This window comes from Gavia stellata, chromosome 12 (genome assembly GCF_030936135.1).
Source record: "Gavia stellata isolate bGavSte3 chromosome 12, bGavSte3.hap2, whole genome shotgun sequence".
Lineage (NCBI taxonomy): Eukaryota > Metazoa > Chordata > Aves > Gaviiformes > Gaviidae > Gavia > Gavia stellata.
This window is the reverse complement of record NC_082605.1, coordinates 23,482,398-23,502,997: the sequence shown is the minus strand read 5'-3', so window position 1 is coordinate 23,502,997 and position 20,600 is coordinate 23,482,398. Positions and strand designations below refer to the sequence as shown.

Below are 20,600 nucleotides of genomic sequence, written 5' to 3'. Positions count from 1 at the left end.
TGCTTCTAGGCCAGAAAAACTCTGCAATGAAGAGACTGAAAGCGTACAAATCTGTATACTTCATTTGTCTTTAGGAGGTATTGAATTTTTGGTCTGAGAACGCAGTGAAATTAATTCACTGGCAGACTTGAGCAAATACTATTAAGGAGTTCTGGTCAGTTTGGAACTATTGGGTGCTACTTTCATCCGTTTGTATGGAAACCTCTGCAGTGGTCTGGAGCAGTGCAATTTACTTTTTTTATAGCAGTGCCTCTAGCCTTTAACTCAAAGGGCATAGTCCCATTCTAAAACAATTAAAACATCATGATTTCAAATGAGTATTTCAAATGGATACTGAAACAAGCGATGTTTGTAGGTAGAATAGCAGTGCTAGCATTTGCAGCAGTTACTATGGAGAATGTACCTTCTGACAACATGCAGTAATAACTTGCTTATCTGTGGCTTGGGGAGAGAGCAGGTAGGTTATTCTATGGTTTGTCTGATACTCTTAAAATGTCAGCATACATAGGATGCATACGCGGAAGTTGACATACACTTATTGCTACTTTAAGGGTATATTTCATCTCTACCACACTTGGCTTTTGCTTTTTCAGAGGCCTTTCAGAGAGGAAACTGAAATCAGAGGAAGAGATGGGTGACCCTGTTTCTTGCAGACCCCAATGCCTCGGATGTCCCCTGTAAGGAGTTGGGAAGATGCAGCTATTGAACTGTTAATCTCTATCTCTTATGCTGTACTCCCACTATTGGGATAAAGAACGATGTGCAGGAAGCGACTCTCACTGGGAATTACTAGTAATATTAGTCCATATTTATCAGTATAAACTACAACTTTAAAGCGGGGCATTGCGTGTGCCTCAAGGCTGTAGATATATCTGTGCACACCTCATTTTCTTAAAGCTCATATTCATTTGGTTATTGGAAAAAATTACTAGCTTCAGTGCAGATTTAGATGTTGGCTGAAAAATAGACTTCCAGAGATGGAACTCACCAGGAATATCAGTTCCTCAAAAGAAGGTTTTTGGATTCCAAAACTTGCACTTAATGAATCTTACTGGATTTTAGCATCAAATATTTTTGGTTATTTTTCTTGGAGGATTAACATAGCTGTGAAGTATTACACTGTTTGAATGAGATTCAGTGACCTTTCCTTATGCAAAGGAGAAGGTCCCTTCGTAAAAGTAAAGTGCTAGTTTCCAATTAAGTCTGAAGTCTTTTCTGTAACGGATGACTTAAAATATATTTATTCTTATTCTATAAAGCTGCTGCCTTTCCTTTCTGCGGTACTGCAATTTCAAACTACTTTAAAATATTGGAATTTAAGGCAAACAATACCAATATTCATTATTAAACAAAATCCCTTATAGCTTTCATTTCTGAGCTAATGAGGGAGGCTAGGAACCTTAGAAAATAAGAACGAAACCAGATTCTTCTATAATTAGAGCTTTTGGGGAGCTGGAACTTTTAATTGATATCATAAATAGCATGAGACTTGCAGTAGTGTTGCAGAAGCTGGCAACATCAAGTTATCTTCTGGAAAAGATACTCAGCTGTCTACTTCTGACTGTTCCAGTGTGCTTAATTACTGATTTGGTGGAGAATTTGACAATCATGTTTCAGTTCAGTTTATGTACATAATTATAGAAGGTTTGTTCTTCTCTGCAGAGTATTTTCAAGTACAAATATGAATTATAGCTGCATATGTAGATTATGGCTCCCTTACGCAGCTACTATGACAACCTTGATAACTGGCTAGGAGAGATCTATTCTTCGTCTTGAGCCTTGAAGCGGTATTCACTTCCACACTATTTACATTGCAATGTCTCCCTGACTCAGTTACAGCTGTTTCAACTTAAACACAAGCCCGTTGCTATAGAGATGATGTACTGCATAGAAATAGGTCATGTTCGTGCCGTTTGCAGTGCGCCGATAGAAAGGAGAAGCAGAGCTGCAGACTGGTGAAGGTGAAGAGGGAGCGTGCATCTGCCGAAGGGCTTTTCCTTGCGTTTGGGAAACGGCTTTAAAAATCAAGTGGGACCACTATGTGGCTCCGGCTTGTTTCAAGCCGCCCCTCGTGGCGTGACGTGTTCTGAATCTGACTGCAAAGCTGAATCAGAGTGGGGCTAAGCTTTCTCCATGCCCTCCGCTGATTTCCCTCTCTGACCCAGAGCAGGACTTCACGAAGGTAGTGACAACCGCCAGCCAAAATGCTGCGTGGGTAAGCATCAGCTGAGAGCTGGGCTGTGCTAATGCAGCGGCCCGGAATAGCTGCTGCTTGCCGATGCCTGGGGTTGCCGAATCGCGATCCCAATGCTCGACTGATCAGTTCACGCCCATGGTTCTGCAGGCAGGCGTAGGTTAACGGTACCGTTTACTGGCAGCGCCTGGCTGACAGAGTGGGCTCCTGCGCTGCGCAGGGAAGGAGGTGCTGTAGTGGTACCTGCTTGGGAGTTGTGCGTGGAAGGTGGGAGAGAGATCTCTGCCCCAAATCTTAGCGAGGGAAGAAGTTTTTAGGAGTTGTGGGGACAGTACACTAATGCTACTTAAAAAAAGTGTGAAGTTACTTGTGACCAGGACTCAAACTAATGTGATTTCTTTGTGGTTTCTGAGGGGAAAATGACAGTGGCTCATCTCTTGCACAGTAATTATTTTTATTTCTTAAACTCGCTGCCCTGCTAAAAATGTTCTATTTTCTGTCTGCCTCTTTCTTCAGTAGTTGGTTAATCAGCTGTCCAGGGTTTAGGATATGGCTTAGAGGAGGAAAAACTGACAGAGATTTATGTCTATCTGCCTCATATGGATAAAATAAAACCTCATGCAAAAATTACATTCTTTACTGATTAACTAATTTTTTTCTCACGTTCTACCAATGCTAGCAATGAGGGTGTCCAGACCACCGGGTGTATTTCCCAGAGATAATGCTTCGTAACTTGCCTGCTTCCAGCCGATGCACACATTGCTTCTGCAGCCAAGAGGATGCTTTTGCAAATTAAAGATGTACAGTAACACAATCTGATTCAAACATGTGGTAACCTATTAAGTCAGCTTCTGAAACTGAAGTGTGCGTATCTTTAAGAACCCACCGCTTAATAAATGATTCTTGAAGTGTTTTCCAGACTTAGGCTACTTTTCACTCAGAAAATCTCTTTTCAGGCAGTTGATACCTAAATTACTGAAGTTCTTATTCTGCAATAACTTTTGCTTCTTCCAGATGCTTATCTTGACCTAGTGTATGCAGGCCTTATTATATTAAAATAGCATTATAATGCTGTAGCACATCAAAAAAAGCTATTTGGTGCTACATGTCTGGACAACAGCATGACTTTCTCATCATTTTATGGGCCTGACTTAAGGTTAAAATCTACAGCTTTGTTATTTCAAGTGATTGCTGCATGTTAGAAATGGAATGAGAGCCAAGATTAGCTACTCAGTTGAGTTTATTTTTGGTAATTCTTCTAATACACAAATGTGATTTGAATTTAGAAATTTGGAGCTACAGTGAGGGGTGGTTTTTATCTAACATGGCCTGTGCCGTGTTAGATGCAAGACTGATACAAATGTTTTCATGGTTATTGGCTGGGGTTTTTTGGTGGGTGTTTTGAAGGGTATTCCCCTACTGCTTTTGCAGTGCCAGTAAGGGTGTAATGCTGACAATGAAACTGACTTTCTTGATGTTCTTACCCTTTCATTTTTTCTGTGTATCTTTAGGAAGGAATTTTCTTCAAGATAATTGTAAAGTAGTCTAAAAATCTTGAAATCACCAGTTAATGGAGCAATTAAAGTTAGGATACCCCAGCCTACTTTGAAAAGAAAATTGGATACTTTGAATTTTATGCAAGCTGATAGTGGGAGTATAGGCTTCAGTTCTGCAAATCGCTTCATCTGAGTGGAAAACTTGTAGGTCGGAGTTAACTGTTAGTATATCTTCTCAGTATTATCATATTGTGTTCTCTTTTCTTGACAGCGCTGTAAGTCTGTGATAAGCAGAACAGTGAGTTCTTACAGTTTAATCCTGGAGCAGAGAGCTGGATAATCCAAGTTTTCAGCTGGTTCAGACCAAAACAAGCATTGCGCTTCTCTGCCTCTGAAACATGCTTTGCTCCTAGAACTGCATTTCCTTATATATCGAGGCAGTTGTGTAACGTTTGCAGGGCAGTTATGTTTAACCAATTCTGTTACAAGTGATGGGCTATGCTGTAAGGAGTTAATCAAGATGAAGGAGATACTGTCCTCTAATTCAGTATCTCTTCAAGATCTATTCAGCAGCATATGCTGCTATTTTAACGAAATGAATCTGTTGCCGATCTCCAGAACACATGTTGCGGAGTGAAGCATGAGAACGCTAAGCATTATGAAAGTAACTAAGCTCATTAGTGGCAGGGGAGGGTTTTGCTGTATTAACTGTGATGTTGTAATATCTCTGTCTAATTAGCTCTTCTACTAATTAGATTTAGAGCAATTAAAAGCTTTAAAGACATCTGAGAAGTTTGTTGAAGGTACTGTAAATTTCAGGTACATGACTTTTTCTTTTGGAGGGAGCATCTCGGTGCATGCTCGCTGGTGTCAGTGGCTGACTTAGATTAGCTTCCAATTAATTATTGAAGGCTCTACGTAGTCTATCACTGTCCTAGTACTATATGTGTAACTTCTCTAAAGATCTGGGTGTTCTGCAAAGACTGGCAGCCATTTGGTGTTCAGTTCAGCAGAGCCAGAAACAGAAGACATGCACACGTAGTGTTGTCATGTGGAGAGATTATATTTTTCTCTGTTTAAAATAAACCATTTTGATTGAAAGCATCTGCTTTTTCTTTTGCATAACAAAAATGTTTTCCAAAATTCAAGTCTTCTAAAGCGTAAGTCTTTGCAGTCTCCCGCAGAGATTTTTTTTTTATCCACAAACCAGCAGTATAATTTACAAAAATGTGTTGTGCTTAAAACTATCATGATGAAGTCTTACTCATGATCTTTCAGAATCACAGAGAACCTTTAGCAAATAGCAGTGTGGCTCTCTTATTTTCCTTAAAGAGCTGTAAAATTCTAACTTTAGATTTCTGTCCTATCTTGAGTATAGATTAAAGGTTAAGGCTCAAAATATACAAGGAATCAGTTAAATCAGACTAGTTTTAAGCCTATAGACTGTAGTATCTTTTTAGCAGCTTGGTCATTCTGCAGCTTTAGTGCTATGAGAGGCTGAGTATCTCTTTGAATGAAGATCCCATCTTTGGGTTTGAATGCTTAGTAACAGAGCTGTAGTTTCTAGTAAGAGATCAAACACTTTTCATTCTTTTTTGAAAAGGGGTAAGGGCTTCAATTGTGGGGAGGATGTAATTGTCTTTGTTAGATACTGAGCCAGAATAACGTGGTTGATGTTGTCGATTTACGTGTTTGTCATGCTAGGGAGATCAGAAAGCAGGATCTGTAAGAAATGCCATTACTTTAGTAGTGTGCCTGAAGGGTACCATTTAGATGGAGGGCACATGGACAGAACATCTCAGTCATCAGAAAGCTGCTGAGAGCATCTTTCTTTCTTTTGTACTTAACACCAATGTCTTTTCTTCATTTACTTTGGAAGAGAGTGTCAGAAGCCCACGTGTGGATGGCTTCCCAGCCTGGAGGAGTCCTGCAGCGAGTTTAGAGATTCCAGCGCTCATGCCTAGAGCTCATGAAGAGCTGTGGGCTCTTCAGCTGAGCTTAAGCCAACAGTTCTGCTGCTTTAGTCCAGGATTGCTATTGATTTACAGCGAGCTCTTAGGTAAGGTATCCAGATGTATGCTGTAGGCAAAATCTGTATGTGATGATAGGAGAAGAGTGAAAAGCTGTCATGGGAGCTGTTATAGCATAGATTGATTAGATGCCTTAAAAATAAGACAATATGTCTTTGTATTAGCAGCCTTTCTATTTCTTAGGCACTACAGTTTATTTTCCTACTGAAACCTTCAAATGAAGGATCTGATGTGTAGTTTGGACCAGAGTTTTTCTTAACAACTTATATTTGTCATAGATAACTTTTTTGTCTCACACACATGTAAGTATGTGTTAAATGCTTGTCACGGCTGAAGGATACAGCTTCCTCCTAGAAGTTGCTGTTAAGATTGTTTGACTGGGCTGACACTTTGTCTCCCGAGTACCAGCTTTCAGTGACTTACTTTTGGACTTGCCTGTGAAGGATTTGGTGAGTTAAAGGATAACACTCTTGGCACAGTTCCTACCTGTGTGTATAACACTTCACAAAGTTGCTTTAGCAGCATGATGAAGGAAAAGCAATATTCTATTTCTTCCCTTTGCCACCTCTTGAGTGGGGAAAGCTGAGGGGCGGTAGAGAGGGCAGAAGCTGCTGAAGGTTGTTCTACAGGCCAGTATTAGAGTAGCATCTGGGTCTCCTAGGTCTAGGGCTAACCAGCTGGTAGGTTGTTTAACTCCTAAAGCTTTGGAGGCTTATTTACTTTGTTTTTTGTTCATTGTGGAAATTACCTCTGTAATAGGAGTATTTTAGAAACAAGCACTCAAACTGCTGGAAAAAACCCCCACTAGTGATGGTTAGCATAAGTCATCTTTTTTGCCTCAATTTTCTGAAAGGACCCATTATTAAGTAAAGTATTTCTAAGTGAATGTGAATCAGAATAGAATAGTTAAATGTGCTGTGCGTTGACCTTCTCAGCTTTGAAGTAAGCTTAATAGAAGAAATCCTTAATGAATGTATTTCAGGAATAATTCCTTGGCATTGCAGAACCAAATTTGAGACTTTTGGTTAGAGAGAAGTACTTACTGTGCAGCAACGCAGACATCATTTTGTCTGCAAGCTTGATTTGCTCAGCAAACCAACTGGGGAAGGGAAAAAAAAAAAGGCTTCACTTGACTTCTGTGGCTCTTCTGTCTCCACCTTCTGGAAGCTGATAGCAAATAATTTAAAATCAGCTTACTGAGTTAATTAACTGGAAAGCAAATGTGTTGCAAAATGCATGTTTTGACCCTAGTCAAAGGATGTCATCAGGATTTTGTTTTAGTTATTCCAAAACACTGAGTCTCAAGAGCAAATAATTGGGATGAAAATTCTCTTTAAGCCAAAACTGTCTTTTTTTATCGTCTCTGCAGAATCTCTCAGCCAGGAGGTTAGCTGGTTTAACTGAGCAGGGGCATACTATTGTGAAAGAATCGATTAAAACTGTAATGTTCCAGACAACCTCTTCCAACCACTACCACCTGAGTGTTCTTGGCATAGTTTTCAGAGGTGAAGAAATATACTTAAGAATTTCTAAGAGAACAATCTGGTCCACCACATGTAATGTGCTGAAGGCTGTGCGCTCAAAGAGAATAAACTGTGCCTTGTGTCAGACCTGCAGGTGAGAAAATGTAGAAGGGAACAAGAGACAGCCAGAGGGCAATACTTCCACGAAGTATGCCCAGGATTTGGTCTCCTGTTCCCTTGTTTTTTGGGTGGTATTTCTTTTGTGCTGTGCCGTACCTCGGGCTGTTCCCTGGCCAGCAGTATTGTAACGGGGATCAAATGATCACCTTGGTTCGTCAGAGTAATAGGTCAATTGGCTGCAGGCAGAGCCATGAGCTGTGAGTGAACGCTTTGTAGCCTGCTGTCCCATGGTGGGTTTTCAGAGTAGCCTTTAGCTGGGAATTTAAGTCTTCTTCCCTGGCCATTCTTGTCCCTTTTCAGGTTGCAGCTGCTCCCTGGTGGTTGCCTGTGAAGGGGGCCAACTGGAAGCACCCTGAGGGTCCCGACTCTACTATCTCCAACAGGTAAGTCATAAATGGCCATCCAATTACAATACACAGTGCTTGTAAATATACCTGTAAATTTGCACCAGGAATGGGGGTGCAAGAAAGGGTTTTTATTTAGTTACCTGTTTTCCGCTGCTTCTGCAACTATTTTCCCATCTTCTAGTGTTGCATGCAACATTCAGTGGTCATATGGTCAATGACGTAGTAGTATTTCAAAAAGGTCTATTAAGCACTTTCCACCTGAGGGGAAAAGAAACCATACTGAAATGTGCTTCAGCGTATTTTCTTTTCACATCTACGTATCAGCAGTGAAACAGAGTAGATCTTTAGAGCATCAGTAACTTTAGAGCATTCAGTGCAGATCTGTTTTTGGAGAGGAAGACTAAATACTAGCTGCATGCGTACTCTGGGAGTCCGTGTAGCATGTCCTCCATCTGGGATTTGGAGGCCTGTCTCTCAGAAGACTGAAGAGTTTTGTGCTTTTTACTGTATTCTGATTCTGTGGGCTGATTATTGTGGAAAACCAGTTGTGACTTCATCTAGCAGCTCTAAATGCTTTGGAAAACTGATTCTTCTTAACAGCCTATAGTTAGTGCCATGCTTTGCTAGCATGAACCCTGAAACTTGCTGATCCATGTCTTGATGCGGTTTCTTTTCATTCATAAGTGGAATGAACTTTATACCTAAAAAAATCAAAAGGCTTCGTTATTCTCAGGTGTTTTTCATGGATACCACAGAACTAGCTCTGGTTTGCACATGTTGAAAGCCATTGTTCGGTTACCCGTATTACTGTGTGCTTACTTGGATGTGACTGTCTTCATTTGGGACCTCTTATATTGCAACTCTTTCTCTCGCTAGGCAGGTGTGAATGAAGTTGGCACTAGCTGCCTTAATCAACTAGTTAAAGTTTCAAAACTGCTGTCTGAAATTAAGTCAGACTCTCTAGCCTAGATCTAGTAGATAGTGGCATGTTTTTGAGTCCTCTAAGGACGGGGCTATGTTAGTGTAACATCATCTGATGGCTGAACTGCTTAGTAACAAGTCCGCTGTCTGTTCTCCAAGGGCAATGAAAGAATTATCTGAGGCAAAAATAGAGATAATATCAGGAGGTGTTAGGGGGAGACAGAGAAATTCAGGTCACAGTCAGCAGATCAGAGTTGGAAACCTGCCATGTAAATCTAGTCATGTAGCAGTATGGCACAAACCTAGCCTAGTACAACCGCTGGTGAACTTGCCACGTGGAAGAAGCCTAACGGACCAACAGGCATACGCTGGCTTGTTAAACGAGCCAAGTTAATAGGAAGTCCTCGGTAGCTGTCTGGTGGACCAGTACCCTCAGCTCTTGAAGTATCTTGGTCTGTTAGAGGCTTGGGTGGGGAGGATCCTCGTGACTAGAATGACTAGGTATTTTTTTCTGTCCCTTTCTGGAAAAAGAGGCCAGGATTGTAAGGGCAATCCTGGAACCAAACCAAAGGAAAGATGGGAGCTTTTGTGTAAACTGCAGACTGCTTGAAACACCCAAAGAAAAATACTTTTTTGTTAAATTTCTGTAGTTCACTGTTTCTTGGACTGGGTGCTGCAAAAGATGATGTTGCTAAGAGTAAGGACTCTTTCTCATCTTGCCTCTTCCTCAAAATCCCCACAACTGACAGCAAGGAAAGAACCTGCAGCTAAGAGAAGAGTGCACGGCGAAGTGTAGAGCATTTGCCATTAAATTGCAACGTAAATTTTCCTGTTGAGAATCTTGGCTTCTTGTTAAGACACTGTTAAACTAGCCTAGCAAGGAGCAGTAATGCTGCAGGCTTTTGGTGTCTTCCTTTGGGTCTCTGAGCACCTAAGTTTCCACAGAAGCCAGTGTATCAATAGTTCTTCACTGGCTCCTGCGTGCATCAGGCTTCTGAGGTGAGACCATGAGAAAGCACAAGCCACAAATGTATGTAAGAGCATGATGAGACAAACAGAAGTTAATTTTTTTCTCTTCCTTTTTTTTCTTTGATGTATTTCCCTTCCAGCATCTTGCTGCTTTTCTTTAAGTAGGTTTTTTTCTGTAAAAGTAATCTGATACCTTGTTTGGTTGCGACTGAACGTTGAACTCCCTCACAGTCCTTTGTGGCCATCTCTAGAAGAGTTTCATAAAGTGCTTGTGCTGTATAGCTGTGAGGTTGCCTAGTTCTGCTGATGATCTTGTCCTATTTATTTCGTTCCCCAGAATGGATCATCCAGTTATTCATGTTTCCTGGAATGATGCTGTGGCATTCTGCACATGGGCAGGGAAACGATTGCCAACTGAGGCTGAGTGGGAATACAGCTGTCGAGGGGGCCTTGAAAATAGGTACCTGTCCCAAATGTGTCCCTGATAGATGTTTAAAACTGGTACTTATTAGTTAAGAAAGGGTTGTGTTTTTATTACCCTCAATGTCTTTTTTGTGTGTAGTATGCACACCTGTGGTAAATGTAACACTGACTTAACTCTGAGCAGATTCCTTTAGGTAAGTGAATTTCCCTAAATACCGAAATGGTATATTGTAATCTGAACTTTATAATGGGAGGAGAATCCAGAGAGCCCAAGAGAGCAGGAGATGGGACAAAATGCCGAGACACAGGACTGTTGCTATTGCAGGAGATGAAAGGCATAGTGGGGGAGCTTAGTGCCAAGGCCGCAAGAGTTGCAGAAGAGCTGAAGAAGTAAATAACTACATCGCTGCCCAGCAGCTGCAGGGCCACTGGATCCACCTGATATCTGACAGGGGGCTTGGGGAAGGGGGGAAGACAAGGTGAAAAACACCTTTGTCTTCTCCATCCTGTGTCCCGGAGTACACACTGCACAGGGCAGTGCTGCCTTTCCCTCCTTCACGTACAAATTGTCCCTGTAGAACCCTTGCTCTTCTTGAAAACCTGCTAGATGTTGGTACAAATGGAACCGGGACACAAACAGTTCTCCAGGGTAAGGTGGGGAGGAGGGGGATGTGTGTGGTGTGTCTCATTTCTTTTCATTTAAAAAAAGGCATTTGACAACTGTTCTTCTGTATGTCTTTAATAGACTTTTCCCATGGGGCAATAAGCTTCAGCCAAAAGGTCAACATTATGCCAATATCTGGCAGGGAGTATTCCCAACTCATAACACTGCGGAAGATGGATACAGAGGAACTGCGCCTGTAAGTGTGTCTCAAAGTGAATTAATCATATGGAAATGAACTTAGTCTTCCTAAAATTGAGGTCTGTGTTCCACACAATGAACCATGGCTGTTTTCCATTCCTGTACTCTTTCACCTTTAGATTTTTAAAGTTACAGTATATTTCACTGCAGGCTTGAGTATTGCCAAGGGACACTTTTGAAAAGCTAATTGAAAAGTAAAGATTACTTTCATTTTAACTTTTCATTCCTCTCAAACTGACCTCTTTTTCCCCCTTTCCTGTCAGTTTACAGTCAGATGCTGAAATAATTTCTGCCTGCACTTGTGGCATTACAATTTTTTGAACTCTCCTTTTTTGGGTAGTTGTTCCCGAGGCACAAAAATCATGCAATAGTTTAAAAGAAATGAAACTTCCCTTTTTGGAAAGGCTGAGTCTGTCTAGTACGGCAAACAGTGGAGTGGAATTTTAAAGGCAATCAAGAATGTGAATGAATTATTAAATGGTAGTTACAGTAAGTCCAAGAAGTTTCATCAGTAGAGAAGTCTGCATATGCATGAGTTGACAGCGACCCTTGCTTTTCTTTGGTGGGAAGGGGAATCTGGAAGTTGTGAGCGTGGGCATGGGCGTCAGGTCACTAATGCTATGTTCAGGTCTGTGTCTGTTGGTCAAACACTGCCTCTCTGTAGAGGGTTGATCTCCAAAACCAATGAGAAGATGCTATGTGCCATAGTGGAAATGTGGTGCTGAGAACATTGAGGATGATAATAGTTCGTTCATTCATTCAGTTTTATTTAAATGGAGTATGTAAAAGTGTTATGGTTCTGCACTACTAACTCAGTGTCTGCTTTTGAGATATGAAGGCAGAAGCTCCTAGTAAAGACAAATGTACCTTCAGCAGACTGGTCTTCAGGATTAAAAACCTTATTTCATGTTGAGTGGTTTACAGAACTGGCAGTTGTGTTCCATATCTTGTCTAGGTCACTGCATTTCCTCCCAATGGATATGGCTTGTACAACATTGTAGGAAATGCCTGGGAATGGACGTCTGACTGGTGGGCTGTGCATCATTCAACAGATGAAGTTCACAACCCTGTAAGTATTTTATTGGCATCGCATGAAGTATAGAATTCCCTCTTGCTACTCTAATCTGATTGCTGTTTGAAAACGTGCTGTTCTTTGCTTCCCTCTGCTGCTTCTCTCTCGGGTGGGATGGGCTGTGTACTGGTGAATTAGGAAGTATCACACCACAAGTCATCAATACCAGAACTGTGCTGCTGTAGTGCAATTTTATTTATTTATATTTTGCTGGATGGGCCTCCAGAACTGGTTAGCAGTTGAATACTTCCAAACCGGCATCATATTACATAAATCAAGAATTTGCCAATGCAGTGGAATTATTAAAAAAAAAAAAGGAAGGTTTTTGTTCATTTATGTTGCTACAAGCTGTACTACTCCTCCTCCCGCCCCGGTAGAGAACAAACCATCATGAGTTATCTTTATGGCTTCTGCTAGCTCGTTTAAAACTCAACGTGTAATAAAGCTGAAGTTTATGGGGAGAAGTAGCTTATCAGGCTTTGCGAGGTTACTCTTCAGTTTTCTTTGTGGTGGGCAGAGAAAGAGGTCCTGCAGGGTAACCTTTGTATGTGGGGTTTCTCATACAGTATCTCTCAGCAGATTCAAATTCTAGTATTACATCTCCTCTCTCATTTATCCAGGATGACTAAATCTGAGAAATGCACTGCTATGCTCTCTCAGAGCTTGTTTTGTTCAGACACAGTTATCTGTAATGTGAAAACCAATTAAACATCACGGGGCAGGAGCTCTCTGTTTGCTGCAGGATTTGAGTGTCCCTGTGCTGTGGTCTCTTATAAGACGTGTACTCTTTCTTTGCTGTGCCAGACATAATTGGAGGCCTTTCTGGGAAGTCCGCAATTGGAAGTAGCTTGAGGAACTTGCTAAACTTTTTTTTGCTGTTCTGTACATTGCAGAGGTTGACATTCTGCTCTTCTTCCAGGAGGATGTGTTTAGCATGAGAAATCAGACTCATCTTGGGGTCTCGATTGCTCGAGATCTGTGCTACCAGTTCCATCACACTGATGGAGCATCTGGAGACCTCCTAACCCATACCAATCACGTTGGCCAATTTCAAGTTACTTGTGTCCCAGTAAGATACCACAGGTCTCTCTTGTGACTTCAGCTATGCGTTGGACAGCACGCTACATATATCCTCCCAAGTAACTGAAATGCTTGGGACTGTAGCTTTTTTCTGGTTTGGTTTAAAATAGGATGGACTGTTCTCTAATTGTTGTTGGTAGGCAGTCTTAGTGGCCTAGCAATAGCTAAAGAACCTCCTTGTCCTTTGGGACCTTGGCTGTGTTGTGTGTCCATCTACTACCTTTCTCACGTACTGCACAAATTCCTGTGATGTGATTTCAATATTTCACGGTAGTCAAAACTTTCTGCCTGTTTCTGCAGTTCAGCAATAATGGAAAGCTGTATTGCATGAATTGTCTCTTGAATGTATAAACACACCTGTCTTTCCAGTATGGACTCATGGCTTGAATAGATACACAGCTGAAATTTATCTAGAACTTACACTTAGCATTCAAACTGATTCTTTAATTTTTTTTTTTTCTTGTTTGCGTACTGATTGATTAGGAAAGAAACATCTGCTGTCTTGCAATTCTGTTTCCGTTCCGGTGAGTGTTTTATATTCAACTAAGGATAAATTTTTTTTTGTACCTTATGAATGGAAACAAGGCCAGCTGAAGAGCAACATTTCTGGAGATGAAGTGTTGAGTAGCTGGCAGAATGTGAATTTGGATGGAAGTGAAGAACAATAAAACTAGCAAACTTTCCTATGTCAGAGTAGGTGAGTATTGATTTGATTGCAGCCTGGTAAGTCAGGGGAGGAGGAGGAGAGCGAGCAAGGCTGAGCTTTCCGTTCCAGACTGTGTGGTCGCTCACCACGGTTTGTACCAGGGAAGCTTCTCCTTTGCTCCTCTCACTACTGAAGCCTCACCTCAGTGTCTGGAACCAGTGCACCGTGATCTGCATACGCTGCCTTAACTGGGGCAGGGGAAAAGGACCCCTTACCCTCCCGCAGCTTTTCAGAGACAAATGGCATCTGTGTCCCTGGGCAAGAACACATGTCTGGCAGTTCATAGCGTATTGCGACCGTCCCTGTTCGTGTTCCTCTCAGTCTGACAGCTACTTCAGTTTTGGCTGCTTGTTTGGACGGTGACCTCTCGGGGCAGGGAAAAGTGCACAGCTCTCTAGAAGCCTTCTTGCCTAGTAAGAAGCGGCAACACTGGGAAGCAAAAATAGAGTAACTAGGCTGATTCTCTCATCAAAAGAGAATAAAAACACTTTTGATGCTGTGTATATATAGAACTTAAAAGTCACAGATCTTGGGTCTATTGCAGCTAGATATGTTCTAGAGTTTTTTTGTTTGTTTTAGTCTGTAGGTTAGCGTAAGGTAATGTGCATGATTTGTTTAAACAGATATTTCTTAAAGGCTCTGTGTCATCACTGGCAAAGTCTTAGAGCATTTTTTTCGTTCATGTAAGATGACTGGCCTTTGTAGGTGAAAGGCACGAAACAATTAATTTATGTGGAAGGTACTGTGGTAATAATGAAGAGAACCTTCATGACTCTTCATCCAAACTGTAGCTTTCAGCTAATCTGTTCCCTGCCATTGGTGCTAGTTAACCTCACCTTATTTTGTTTTATAAAAACAGATTTCTCTGCCTGTGTCAGCCTTCCCAGCTTGTCCAAGTTGCACAAAATCCAGCTAGCTAGATTCGTGTATTTTGCTGAACTTCAGCTGCTGTGATATGATGCCTGGAAAAAAACCAACCACCCTTTTTTTCCCTTCATTAGAAGGACTTATGTAAATGAGACGCTTTTGTGCTTATAATGTCAATACAGCAGTGCTTCAGTCTTGAATTAAGGTGACGGTGAGAAACAAGTGTCGTGTGACTTTTGCTCTCTGTTTAACTTAAGTGGCTATGAGTTTGCTTAGGTTTTTAAATTTGGCACAAACATTTTGCAGACACTTCAGAAAGTTTTTAAAAAATTAGGTGTTAACAATGATGCTTTTAGTTTTTTTTCACTTTGAAACTAATTGTCAGAATCTAGTGTCTGCGGCAGAGCACTTCAGAGTGAATTCCAAAGGGTTTTTCTGATTAAATGGATAAGGAAACTGAATCTCATAATGTGAAAAGGTGTCCCAAAATAGCCAGGCTGCAGTATCTTCTGAGACATTAAAAATTATTAGCACCTTATCTATCAGAGCCAATCTCTTAAGTCTCTCCAGAGTACAAGTCAGCGTAACCTATATATAGGATGTGTTCCTTATGCCTAAAAGACTAGGAATTCTTCCAGAGGGTCAGAGCTTAGTGAAAGTTTTTTAATGTACTTAGTTTAACATCTGAAATCTTCAAAGCAGTTTTCCAGTAGTGGATAGATTTTTGGGTATACTGTGGATTGGTTACAAGGAACGTATGGAATTCTGCACAAAGATTATTTTTTCCCCATAATTGATCAGCTTGCATTCACAAATAATTACCAAGAGCAAAAATAAACTGGGACACCTGAAAGTGCTTTCTAAGTTGCTTGCTACTTTTTAAGGTATTAGATTTAAATTATGCTCTAACAATGGAACAATGTTCTTCCTCTTCTGTGCCAGGTGTAGGACCTGTGCAGGTTAGTACGGAAGCCAAATAAACCAACTTGAAAGATTTTTATGCAGCTCCAGAAGTGTATAGAGTGCAGAGCTTGGTACTGGGTCCTTCAAATGACAAGGTAGGAAGTGCCCGGAACACCAGACACTGTTAGCAATAGTGGGGTTTTGGGGATGCAGCCAGAACTTTCAAGTTAGTGGCACTGAAAGGCAGCATAATCTGTTACGGAAGTCACTTTTAAGAGCAGAGCATTAGTATAACTGGAGATTGGTTTGTACAGACCTTTCTTTAAGAATTTAATTAGACACTTTACAACTAAAAGTCTCCTCAACTATTCTAGTCCAGACACTTGTTTGTATAGTAGTAGTGGCTTGTTCAAAACATAAGGAGCAAGTGGCTTTTATTTTGAATTCTCCTTCTCCGCAGTTTGTGTAGTGAGCTGCAAATGTCTCTGTTCATTTTTGACTTAAGCAAATGAAAGTCTCCCCACTTTACAAGCCTACAGGATCAGTGGAGATTAGTGTACTGTACTTAGGCTAGCTGTGAAAGCAAACAAACAGTATTATGTTTGGATGGGTTTTAAGTAACAAATTGTATATAGTGAATGACCTTATTTGTCATCTGGAACACAGTGAATGGTCTCTTGATTCCATGTGAGATAATAGGATTGTTACTCTCCCAGAAAAAAAATGGGAAGCATCCAAGCGAGTTACATTCACTTAGTGCAGCAGGATAGTCCAGTGGAAATCTCACATATCAGGAATCCAGAACAAACCAGAATAAGCCAAATCTAAAATAGCTGTCTGTGGAAAACGCTTTTACACGTGGAAATGGAAATAAACTCTAAACTTTCTGAATTTCAAGTGGAATAGTGTCTCTCAATTGTGACCTGTTGTTCTAACTTCACCTCTCAGCACAGTCTTGTCTATATTCTGTGTTTGCCAACCACTAAAAGCCTCTTTAAGCAGAACTTTGTCGTGCATTTAGATTTAGGGTGCCAGACCGTTACCTACCATGGCTGTTCTCCAGTACGCATTGTGCATTCTGGGGATACTTTACTGAGGGATTCTTTACTGGAGTGGGTGCCAGAAGATGAAGGAGCTAGCTGTCTTGCTGCTGTTCTCTGAAATTATTTTGCTTGCACTTGAAGGTATCTTGGAGTTGCACAGAATGGGGCCACATAGCAGTACAAAGGCAGTCTTGCAGCATGTCTTAATCATGTAGGTAAAGTGGGTTTTGTGTCGTCAGACTCAGTTTGGAGGGAGTTATAAAAGCCGCTTGAGAAAACGTAAAACTGATACTTCAACTCCTCCAGTATTAGCAGTGGGTGAAAAGCCAGAGCACTGCTGCTGTCAAAACAAGCATTTCTGGGCTGATTTTTCTCATGAGTGGAAAAAAAATCCACAGTTTAAGACAAACTTACAAAAAAGGTTTCTTTAATACATCTTGCAGCTACTATTTGGTGCACAAGGGCAGGACGAGGAAGCACCAGCAGTTTTTTCGTTGTTTGAAAAATATAAATGATCATTTGGCGGACAGTAGCCAAGCGTGTGTGAGATCAATCAAACCACAGTCCCTTTATGGGGCCATTTTAATTGTTGTGACTTCTGGCTCAGATTTTTTTGTATACAGTGCATAGTTTCTTATGACCTGCAGTTCTCTGTTTGAAAACTGATTTAGCTCAAAACAGAGTGGCTGTGTAGCTGACTGTGCATAGGAAATTATGATGCAACTTCAAAAAGCATTTGTTTGATGTAATAAAAGAAATACAACTTTCTTATTTTAGAAAAAAAGCTTCTATGATGTATTTTAATAACTCTTTATAGAATAATCCTACTTATAAGCTTTGGTAACTGAATGCACAAGCACTTGTAATTATGCAATTAGACTACAATATGTCTGTTACAACATTATACTACAAAATAAACTTGCCAATATACAGTAAATTCTGTTCTTTAAATCTGGGATCAAAGTCTGGGCAGCTCTGTCTCTGTACATATGGACAGCAAATGTCCTTCCACTTCAGTGCCAGGTGGTGCACGTCTCCAGATAATAGCATAAACCAATATAGTTTGATGGAACAAAGACTTGCTTGTTTTAATCAAATGTAACCTTAATTGCTGTGCTCTGATTAGTTTTTATTATGGGTAAGCACAATCAAAGCAGGTTTCCTTTATCTATAAGGAAGATACAAGCATGAGCAAATACTAATGTTGCAGCCTTTCTTCTTTTTTTAATTATAAGAAATACGCGATATTGAGCTGTAACATTGTCTGGCCAAAGATAATGTTTGCGCACTCTTGCTTTACCAAGTATGTTAAATGCATGCTTTATTCTAGAAAAGCTGTTGTCTGGGGGGATCTTGGCTTTTCAGGATGCTGTACCTGAAGTCTGTGTAATTCTGTGGAAGACAAAGCAGTGAAGTTTTTTGGGGTTTGGTGGTTTTTTTTTTAAATACGCTCTAAGCAGGCAGTGCTCAGACAGGAATGAGTTTACATTCCTACATCTTCCGCTGTAAGGGCTGCTAACTTTCTTTGTAAAACAAGAGAAAGTTCAAGCAAGTGATGTAGGTAGGAGAAAGACCACCCAAAGAAAAGGAGTCTGGTCAGAAGAGCAGGTATGTAACTCTTGTGTACGGCATCAGAAGCAGGATGCTGCTGGTAAGGACATCTAGCTCTTAACACCTTTCAAGAAATTGAAATCTCTTATTCCAGTTTGTCTGTAGGGACTTGGCTTCTTCCATTCCCAGTTCCAGAGATAAAGGGTCTTTGTTTTGGATGACAGAGAGTTCACACTACAGGTAGACCAAGGAGCTGCAGCACCCTTCTAGCTGCCCAGACAAAATTGTTCAACTTCATATGCTAAGAAAATAGAGTCCAGGTGGCTTCTTCCTGCACGTGACATGTTTGAGGTTGCTTCAGTAAGGCTGGGGTAGAGAAGGGAATACAAAACCAAGACGTGAGGCAGTCCAGGGGAAGGACAGCTGCTTGCCCTGAGCTTTGCTGCAGTGGCTGAGCTGTGAGCTTGTTGGGAGCTGTAGTAAAGGGCTCCTGAAGTAAAGGAATGCAAATACAGCCCTCGGCTGCTGGGATGCTGACAAATCATCTGGGCGACTTTGAAGTCCTCGGTCTCTAGCGCTAAGTAGGGGGCTTGGACAGAATGCAAAAGAAAACCATTAGAAAAAGGCAATGCAATGCTTGATTCCAACACCACATGCTCCTTGGGTAGACAAACCTGTGCTACAGAAGTACAAAACAATGTAAGTGGTGATGGGGATGCTCATCAGTCCGGGATAAGTATGTCTTTTTCGCTTAGTTTCGGTTGTTCTCAGATCAGCTCACGTGGCTTTGCTGGGTACCTTGGTGATAGGTGGTGCCTGGTATAGAGAAGCTGAGCTACGTATGAATGAAAGCGTAATCACTGCCTCCTATGTTCAATGTTAGGTTCTGATTTTAACTCCACAATAGCATTCCAATGAGGAGAGTTTGTTAGCTGAATTTTTAACACTAGGGAGAAGAACTGAATTCACTGTGCCCTGCCTTTGAGGATCTGTGGCTCTTTTTTTCACTTCCCTTAACTTAATCTGAGTGCAGGCATGAGCTGAGAAAGGTATCAATGTAGTTGGTCTCTTGCATACAGTTACTTGCGCGTTTGATTTTGTGCATCTGCAAGTAGCCAGATACAACTATAGGGAAATCTGGTTATCCCGACTTCCTTTCATCTTTTCCTTTGCTAAACTGCAGAGCAAGACAGGGAAGTATCAACAGCAAGAGAACTAAACATATCCCATAGACAGCTGTCAAACAGGCAGTGATTGATTCTCCAACTAATGTCATGATTTTCTGCTTTTCCAAGAACTTTGCCAGTTGTTTTATGATAAACTCTTTGCCTTCAGTGATTTTAAAGAATTATCTATCAAGAGGATGATAATATTGTGTAATAGAACAGATTATTGGAGAACACTGTATCAGATTTTTGCAGGTGGTAGAGCATTTCAGTGCTGTCATCCTGCTTCAGAGGCTGGGGCGTTCAATTTAACTTGGGTTTTTGTTACCAAATAAGCTTTGATGCTCAATTTTTGCCTGGTGGAAGGTATTTGTAATTAATAAAAAGAGCTTATGCAATTACCATTTTCTTTGGTTCACATGCTTCTTCAGTATATGTTATCCCTGTATAATTGCTGAAACATACAATAGTCTTATGGCTGGACAATAAACCTAATCCTGAATTAGCACGCTCCTCTTAGTTTATAAAAGTAACTTTGGAGCTAATAGCAAAGATTGCTGCCCTGTATTTGCATTACAATTGTTAATGGGAAATCCTGCGCAACAGATCCATTGTTCTCTGTTTTGTCTTGTTCTCGTGCAGCTTTTTTGAGGTCAGTTTTATTCTGGCTGGCTCTACCCTGGCTTCCCTTAAAATGAGATTAACAGGCTGAGTTGATTGTGCTTGTTAGTGGCTTATCTTGGAGTGGGGCTCAGTGCATCTACACACAAGTTTTCCTGAAGACAATTTCCAGAGACCTTGGAAACGGAGTAAGCCTGTCCCGTGGAGGAGCACTCTGGCTCGGAAACGAGCGGACGCTGCCTGTGGGTGTGGTTTTCCTCAAGTATTTATAGGGTATTAAATGCAGTAGTAGGCCAATTTTCTTTTTTTTGCCTATCTCATAGAAAATTTTGCAATAAATGTGAAACTGCTGAAGCTTCAGTACGGTAAGCTTTTGATATGAAGACTCAAAGCAGTCACGCTCAGTGGATGCAGTCAGTAGCTTCTGTCATACTAACATCAGCTTTCAGGGGTTTCTTACAGTCCCCATGGTTTATATTCAGTGTTACAAATGCTTGTCCTGTGTTGATTCTTCTAGAACTTCACCTCTGGGAATGCAGGAGGTGGGTCAGAGACAACTAGAGCCCCCGATAGAGGGTAGGACAGTACGATGACCAGCTGTAACCGAACTGGTCAAATCAGCGCACACTGAGAAAAGCTGGAGAGGCGTCATTCCTGGTGAAATCCCTGCTCTAGGAACCTACTTCTTAAAGGGAAGTTATTCCTG

At 41.1% G+C, this 20,600-nt stretch overlaps 1 protein-coding gene across 1 annotated transcript in view; it reads left to right on the top strand.

The window, feature by feature from the left end:
• Positions 1-20,600, top strand: part of SUMF1 (sulfatase modifying factor 1) — a 34,158-nt gene that overhangs the window by 6,969 nt on the left and 6,589 nt on the right. Inside the window, exons 3-6 of the mRNA XM_009818200.2 lie at positions 7,664-7,746; positions 9,938-10,060; positions 10,769-10,883; positions 11,841-11,954. Coding sequence (XP_009816502.1) covers positions 7,664-7,746; positions 9,938-10,060; positions 10,769-10,883; positions 11,841-11,954 — 435 coding nt within the window. The remainder of the gene's footprint in view (positions 1-7,663; positions 7,747-9,937; positions 10,061-10,768; positions 10,884-11,840; positions 11,955-20,600) is intronic.